This window comes from Vicugna pacos, chromosome 6 (assembly GCF_048564905.1).
Source record: "Vicugna pacos chromosome 6, VicPac4, whole genome shotgun sequence".
NCBI lineage: Eukaryota > Metazoa > Chordata > Mammalia > Artiodactyla > Camelidae > Vicugna > Vicugna pacos.
Window position 1 is genome coordinate 67,557,597 of NC_132992.1, and position 8,532 is coordinate 67,566,128.

General features: G+C 41.4%; 1 protein-coding gene across 5 annotated transcripts; it reads left to right on the forward strand.

Moving 5' to 3' along the window:
* The first annotated feature begins 967 nt into the window (after window positions 1-967).
* Window positions 968-5,928, forward strand: SRSF5 (serine and arginine rich splicing factor 5). 5 transcript variants are annotated; one of them, XM_015241474.3, is made up of 8 exons: window positions 968-1,121; window positions 2,005-2,149; window positions 2,472-2,542; window positions 2,675-2,773; window positions 3,061-3,130; window positions 4,353-4,426; window positions 4,871-4,981; window positions 5,080-5,928. In XM_015241474.3, the coding sequence occupies exons 2-8, from the start codon at window positions 2,024-2,026 to the stop codon at window positions 5,375-5,377; spliced, it is 849 nt and encodes a 282-aa protein (XP_015096960.1). In that variant the 5' UTR covers window positions 968-1,121; window positions 2,005-2,023; the 3' UTR covers window positions 5,378-5,928. The 5 variants fall into 5 exon arrangements, with proteins under 5 accessions (XP_015096960.1, XP_015096962.1, XP_031535033.1 ...); XM_015241476.3 differs by having other exon boundaries at window positions 970-1,117; XM_031679173.2 differs by having other exon boundaries at window positions 980-1,246; window positions 5,083-5,928.
* Window positions 5,929-8,532: the final 2,604 nt, after the last annotated feature.

Below are 8,532 nucleotides of genomic sequence, written 5' to 3' on the forward strand. Positions count from 1 at the left end.
TCTTTCTAAAATTAACATACAAATGTATGAACGGACAAGTTCATGCCATACAAGTTACCCAAGTTCTAATCCAGTGTTCCCAAGGGCCCTAGAGGTCAGAGTAAGGGCTGGTAGCTGCTCTTTCTTAAATACTTTATTCTCTGTGTAACTCCAGTTGCAAGCAGCAGTCCTAGATTCTGGGCATCTCCCTAAAATGGGGTTAAATTAAATGGGGTTACATTAAAGAAAAGTAACCTTCTCACCATCATTCTCTTTATGCCTTCAGAGGGCATATTCTGTTTCTGAAGAATAGTAGACTTTCATGTGTTACATTACAGAAACCTGAAAGGGGAGAGTTAACCAAATACCACTTGGACTTAAAAGTAACTTGAAACACCTTCTAGACTACATAGTCCTAGAAAAGTGGAAAGGCAGACATCTGCATTCTGGTCTCAATTCTAGATGGCCTTCTAGCCGCAATTCCAATTTCAGTACTTCATGACCCCAAAACCTTCCATTTATAAACAGTACTGCTCTTTGTCTTCTTACTGTATAACTAAGCCATAGGTCCGTGGTGTGGTTAAAATATTTACTTGAGTATCAAGGAGCGCAACCGTAAACTGCAAGCAACAAGGGATCAGAGCCAGATACTTTTGCAAAGTGTGAGTTTCCTTTACCCGGTACTGTTCGAGGTCTTTAAAAAAAAAAACTTCAGATTAAAAAGAGGTGTCATTTGTCTTAGGGTATTTTTATGGAAAAGATAATGATGAACCAAACTTCTTGACCTAGTAAAAGCGAAAGCCTTCCACCACGGCCCCGCCAGCGCCGACCACCTGACGGCCACGCCCACGCCAGTTCCCGCCCTCGGCCCCGCCCACCGCGAGTGCGGGTCGCTCGGGCTGTCACCGTAAAGAGGCTCCGCCCCGCGGACACTTCTGTCCCGGGACCCACGGGGTGGTAGAGGGGCGGCCCCGGAAGTGACGCGAGGGCGCGCCCTCCATTTTGTTGAACGCCAGAGCAGCTAAGTGCGTCAGTTGTGCAGAGACGTAGACGAGTTGAGTCCTGGTCTGTGGGGAGGCAGACGGCTCCGTCGCAGACTACGGACCTGTCTGGGTCTCAACTCCAAAGATCCTGTCCGGTAGGTGAGTGGCTCACTTTGAGGGAAAGGCTTCTCGGATCGAGGCTTCTTCATGGCCGCTCAGATGGCGAGTGGCCAGGGCTGCTCTCTGTGCGGAGGACGGCGTCCAATGAGCGCAGTTTACTCGAGGTGGGCGCTGGGGCACGTCTCCCTTTGGGTATTGTTTGAGGGGACCTGAAGGTGGAAGGGTGGTCGTGGTCGTTTTTACACAGCGGGGTCCTGTGCACCTCCCTGCCTTATTTCACTGTCCGAACCCCGCGAGTAGTGGGCCGAGACCTTTGCTCGGGGTGTGGTCGGGGCTGTCTGAGGGTGGGTCGGGGGACCCCGGAATGGTGGGGTCGGGGGCGGGGAGGGAACAGGGAGTTTGGCACGCGCGGCTCTCCCCGCGGCTGGCTCCGCGGCCGCCATTTTGTGGCTGCTCAGCGGCCGCCCGCCGCCGTCTGCGCAGGCGCGGCGGTGGCGTCGCGAGATTCCGGCTTCCACCCGCTGTGACGCTCCTGGGAGGCGGCGACGCGCGCGCGGCCCGTCGCCATTGGGCTGGCCTTGCGGAGGGCGGGGTCGGCTCCGCCCGCACTTCTCGGCCTTTCCTAACTGCGGCAGATGGGAGGGGGCCAGAAGAGCCGGGGAGAGTGTGCGGCTGCGCAGTTCCAGAGGCGGCAGTGGGCGTTGCGGTTGCTGCGGTCTGGGCCCAGGGAAGGATCGTGTTGGGAGCCGAGTTTTAATTTTGTCTGCAAGGGACCTGGCCTAATAAGAGGCACTCTTGGCAATCTGGTTTATAACATCACCGGGTAAACATTTTATTTTATGCCGTTTATGTTTTTGATCCCTTGCCTGGGTATTCCTGTGATATTCACTGGTATTATCTCAATTGAATTATTTTCTGACAGGAAGTACTAGCCGGACATTATGAGTGGCTGTCGAGTGTTCATCGGGAGGCTAAATCCAGCAGCCAGGGAGAAAGACGTGGAAAGATTCTTTAAGGGGTATGGACGAATAAGAGATATTGATCTGAAAAGAGGCTTTGGTTTTGTGGTAAGTATTTAGAACTGGGTGAATTTATCTGTTAAGTGGGTAAAGATGTGATAAGCAATGTTTTTGGTTTTATTGAGTCCAGGTAGAGTATCTTTAGGAAATGTTACGCATCCTTAAAGCAGTGAATTTTCTTAAGGGATAAAGGAACCTCACTGCTGGCTAGAGGGAAACCACTTCTGGTCGCCTGATTAGGCTTATCTATATGGCGTTGTCGTTAGGATCGTTCTTCTATTTTTTCGCTGATATTTAATGCTTTTTATATATTGTAGAAGGCACTTTTAAAGCCATGGTAAGCATTGTTTTTTTCATGTTTGTACTTTAGGAATTTGAGGATCCCAGGGATGCAGATGATGCTGTATATGAACTTGATGGAAAAGAACTTTGCAGTGAAAGGTGAGAATCGTAGTTTTGTAACTAGTTAGCACTGTAAAGTTAAGAGTAGACTGGGTCAGCTGGGATGTTTTTCTAAGTAGATCTCATACATAGTTTAAGTGGATAATGAAGATTTTTCTTCCTTTCCTTTAGGGTTACAATTGAACATGCTAGGGCTCGGTCTCGAGGTGGAAGAGGTAGAGGACGTTATTCTGACCGTTTTAGTAGTCGCAGACCTCGAAATGATAGACGGTATGTGATGGATGGTAGATGCTGCTTTGAACAAACATTACTGTAGGAGTCTTTAATGTTTAAGAAACGTTAGCAATAAGTAATTTTGCTGTTTACCGTATGATCAGTTTTGTTATTCCTATGTTCACTGTTCTAAGTGTATGTGTCATAAAATAATGCAGAAACGTTGATGGTTAAGTCTTCTGAATGACTTGTCATATCCGATTGCTTGAACTTGCCCACAGCTGAACACAATAAGTGCATGTTGCTGCATTTCTTCCATTGTGAGTGCTCATTTTCTTCCTCAGAAATGCTCCACCTGTAAGAACAGAAAATCGGCTTATAGTTGAGAATTTATCTTCAAGAGTCAGCTGGCAGGTTTGTTGAAATACAGTTTTGAGATATTTTAATGTGGCTTTTTAAAAATATTAATGGGTAGCTAATGTTTTATTAATGTTTTATTAAAAGTAGTTTTATCTTTAATTTAATTAATGGACTTAATTGTAATTTTAAAATTTTTAATTAAATATAATTGGGGGTTGTTTCAAACTTTAATATTAGTAATCAAATGTAAATGTTTTGAGGATATTTTTTCTTGTTTTTTAAAATCAATTTTAACCAAATATTAAACCCTTTATTTGCCAGCCTGTCTGTGTCGTTGGCCTTATGAGGAGGAGTGCCTCTGGGTTATCCTAATCGTTGTCTTGGTCACTCTTGGTTGGGCCTGGTTGACTTTGCCAGTCAGCTCCTACAGTGATCAATTGGCCACCTCTAGATCTGTGTTTGCCGGTCTAGACGTAATCGGTGCACTTAACTTGAAGTGCCAGGTTGCAGCGATCCCAGAGCGTTGATAACGTGATCTGATCCCTAAGTTGAGAGCTGTCTTCCTGTAACGCTTCCGAATAAGAGGTCCTGGTCGAAAAGAGTTGAAAGATACGAAATTAGGTGGTCGTTGGAATCCTGATCGCAGTAAAGTGGTCCTTGGTAACTGCACAAGAGTAGAACGTGTCTGCATCCGCCACTAGTCCGCTAATAGGGAGGGGCTGTGCGATAAAGGCTTCCATCGATTGGGTAGTGTCCTTCGAGTGGGTGGCGAAGAGCCAGTCGGGCATATGTCATGAAGGTTTCTCCGACCGATTATTGGTTTGCTGCTTGACTAGCCTAGGGAAATAATAATGAAGGTAAAGTAAACTTTTTTAATGACATATGGGGCACAAAATAACTGGTGTCTTGTAAATGTTCTGTTTTTAAATATTAAATATTTTCTTCTTTAGTCTTTACTTTAAAAATATGTACTGTTTCTTTGTTTTGTTTGTTTTGTTTTGTTTTTTTTCCTTTTGTATTGAGCTCAGTATAAACTAATACTACTTTAATGTTAAAATCTGAATTTCTAGCATTTTGCTTAAAAGCAATATGCTCTTTGCTTATTTCGTGCCCTTGCATATATTATTTTTGAATTCTGATAGAATACCAGTGTGGTAAATGCCATGTTTGTACTTTATCTAACATCTTCTCTTTCAGTAGTTTTGTTTTTATACCATGTGGTTGTTTGTGTGTCACATTGTTTTTTCTCTGCATAACACAATTATCTTGTGTTAAGGATCTCAAAGATTTCATGAGACAAGCTGGGGAAGTAACTTTTGCGGATGCACATCGACCTAAATTAAATGAAGGGTGAGTATATACTGAAGTATAAGAGCCTTTTAAAATATCCTAGAATTTGTACTTTTAGTGTTTTCGAGTGCTCAAAATTTGAACATACTTGAACGCAGCAGTTCTCAATCAGGGTTGAGTTTATTCCTGAGCACATGTGACAGTGTTTGGAGATTTGGTTGTCATAACTGATGCAGGTTGCTGTTGGCTTCTGGGTAGAAGTCAGGGATATGCTAAACATCCCACAATGCACAGGAAAGCTCCCCACCCCCAAAGAATTATTTAGCTTAAATATCAACAGTTTGGAGGTTGAGAAATCTTGCTCTCACACTGTGTTATCTGTTAAGAGAGAAGACTCAGTGTAACAATAGCAAAACAAACATTAAAAGTATTTAATACTAGACTGGTAATACGGTTTGTGAGAGTACAAGAAGTAATTTTACAAATGGTGTGTTTTCTTTGCAGGGTAGTTGAGTTTGCCTCTTATGGTGACTTAAAGAATGCTATTGAAAAACTTTCTGGAAAAGAAATTAATGGGAGAAAAATTAAATTAATTGAAGGCAGCAAAAGGCACAGGTATCTCTTTAATATTTTTAAGTTTAAGGTTTAGTTTTTGAATTTGTAGGGCCTGCATTTATGTTGTGTTTTGTTTTGTTTTGTTTTTCACTTTCTAGTAGGTCACGAAGTAGGTCTCGTTCCCGGACCAGGAGTTCCTCGAGGTCTCGTAGCCGATCTCGTTCCCGGAGTCGCAAGTCTTACAGCAGGTCCAGGAGTCGGAGTCGTAGCCGGAGCAAGTCCCGTTCTGTTAGTAGGTCTCCTGTGCCTGAGAAGAGCCAGAAACGTGGTTCTTCAAGTAGATCTAAGTCTCCAGCATCTGTGGATCGCCAGAGGTCCAGGTCCAGGTCCAGGTCCAGGTCTCGGTCCCGGTCCCGGTCCCGATCAAGGTCCAGATCAGTTGACAGTGGCAATTAAACTGTAAATAACTTGCCCTGGGGGCCTTTTTTTTAAAAAACAAAAAACAAAAAACACATTTCCAAACCATACTTGCTAAAAATTCTGGTAAGTATGTGCTTTTCTGTGGGGGTGGGATTTGGAGGGTGTTTGGGTTGGGCTGGATATCTTTGTAGATGTGGACCACCAAGGGGTTGTTGAAAACTAATTGTATTAAATGTCTTTTGATAAGCCTTCTGCTCACATTTTTGTGAATGTCTGAAGTATATAGTTTGTGTATATTGACAGAGCTCTTTTATAACTAAAGCAAATTTAATTTTTTTGTACTAGAAAAAATTTGAACGTTTTAGTTCCTGGTTATTCAAATATGTTAATTCAAAATTAGTTTAATGCTTCAATTAAACTAATTAATAGCTTTGGACATTTAAAAGAGCTCTAAATTTGCTTGTATATAAAGGCTTAATTTGAGTTTTCCTTGTTAGGGTCAAGGGTGTCCACTCACCCTTTAACAGCTGCCTGACAAAGACGTTAAAGCAGCTGTTTGTTATTGATAATAAAAGATTATAAAATTGCTTTTGTCTGTTTGTCTGAAGGAAGTATGGCTACCGACTCCTCTCCCCATGCACATTTCATTTTAAATCCCTTGTAAAGAATGCAGTAATAGTGAAGTATAGGGTCGACTTTTTTTTTTTAAATTTTAACAGTACCTTGACATTTCCAGGCTAGTCATAAGATGGGCAATGAAGTGAGTGATTTAAGTTGTTTATGACGGTTTCCCTTGTGTGTGACTTTCCTGTCCTTTTATCACCTGATGTTATTGGCATCAGGTTAGTTAAGCTTTCATAGCCAAGAGAAGGACGATTTGGGAAACAAATTGTAAAAGTTAATGTTTCATGCCTATCTTAAAGGTTGTAATATAGTTTTGATGGTCAGAGGTCACCAAATGAAGCTTTTTTTCAATCACCACACCCAAATGTTTTTTCCTAGCCTGAGATGTGGATGGTGACAATCTATGTTAAAGGGAAAACAGTTAAGTAGTGAAAATTGTGTAAGGTTCTGTCTACATTTATCTTTATATTAAGTGTTGGAGCCCTGTACCTATAGGAAATGAGCTTTGTTTCTTCTCAGAATTTCAAAGACTCATTCGAGTGCTAGTCTAGATAAATAGTTAATAGTGTATAACACATGGTAGCCACTTAAAGTGCCTTGCCTGTGTAGTCACTGAATCCTTGAAATTACTTCACTATTATATTTAGTATTTATACATGTGTAATTTAGGTCTTATTTTTACATGAAATTTTACAGGATAGTCAGGGCCAAAGAGAAGAGCAAGTAAATAGTAGATCGGTAGTAGAACACAGGAAGTCTAGTTCCAGAATCCCCAAACCACTCCAGACTGACATAGCCTAGCGTTTCAGGGATTTTTGAGGAAAGCAGAATCAGAAGCACTGGGAAGATTGCTTTTGGTTTCCGCAAAGTGTGGGAATTGAGTGGTGGGAAGTTCTATTTGCTGGGATGGGTTTGTAAGTTCTTGGCATGAAAGCTAACCCCTGTGTCCAAGACTAGAACTTAGGCCATAAAATTGTGCAGCTGATCTTTTCAACACAAGGATGAGTATAGGGAGAGTTTGTGTGGTATACTTGTTAATTCACTTGGATTCAGGGCACTCAGCCTATTTAAATGAAAACCTAGGTTTTTTTTTATAGTGTATCTAAAGGCTGTACAGGATAGCCATGAGCTGCTATCGGAGAGGCAATTTTGTCCACCTTTGGGCTTTTTACATACAGTAACTTGGGGTGGTTTGATGTTTTACCAGTTGACTTTTTTCGCATGTCAACGATTAACTAGGTAATATCAGTGGCTTACCACTTTAATGTAAATAATTGGCCAAATGATGAGCATAAAGACAAGGCCCTTTGAACAAATGGCAGAAGCTACTAAGTTATTTTGAAGCGAAAGGACTAAGTTATTTTGAAGTGACAAGTTCACCTGACTTATGAGATCCAGAACATGGGAAGTTAATGAGTGTGGGTATAATTAATCCTAAGTGAAGTTACAGGATCAAGCTTTGTAGGGTGTAGTGTAACCTGTCTTCTATATACAGTTTTCTCTTGAATAACGCAGGTTTGATCTGCATGGGTCTACTTACATGTAGATGTTTTTCAATACACAGTGCTGTCCTACGCGATCCACGGTTGGTTGAATCTGTGGATGTGGAACCTCAGATACGGAGGGCTGACTAAATTATAGTTGAGTTTTCAGCAATATGGAGGATTGGTACTTTCAACCCCTGTGTTATTAAGGGGTCACTCTTCCTTCCAGTCCTCTAAGGAAGGTTGGTGTATGATGTATCTTAAGTCCAGGCCTATCTTCCTCACAAAGCTAAATTTATGTTCTGCCTAACCAAGTCTACTAGCAGATAATCTCAGGTGAATATGAGAGCAGTTTGAACAGACATGTAAATGTGGGTGAAATAGGTGGTAGATCTTTTCATAAAACTTTTTTTTTAACTTGAATTTTTAAGAGTGTTAAATTCTGGTGTTGGGAGTACTGGTAATTCTGGACATGTGCCAGGCTGATACTCTAAAATTAGTCTCGGTTTTATTTGTACCTTGATCACGGTAAGCGATACGAAAACTGCGAGTAACTAGCCATGGTCAGCTTGCACAAGTGTTCATATTAGTTCTTTAATCTTTCACCTAATGCTTGCTTGTATATGAGCAGTTTGGAAAATGTCTAAATTTCATTGAGGAAAATGAAATTTAAGAATGATGTTTTTCTTTGAAAATTCTGGTTATTTTTCTTTGTAAACCACTAATTTTGGCAGTAGCGTGCAGTACTATGAATTTTGAGGGAGCATAATGTGAAAAGCACTGATACCTAATGAACTAATGGGATAACTTATTAGTGAAATTCTGTTGGTATTTGCTTTCCTGGGTTTTCTGTTTTAAAGTTTCCCCTCTCCTTTCTTCCGAGATTGTATTCTCCAAAAGTGTCTTTTCATTTAATTATTGAGTTTTTGAGTTTGTCTTACCCATTGCTTTTGTGTTTTATCTTGTCTGTACTTCTATACTTGATGTCATGTTCTCAGGAGCTTTAATCTCAGTAATGTCAAAAAGGAAGGAATGGAATCTGAATTTTTGAGGTTAGAAAGGACATCTGAAGTCTACCAATCC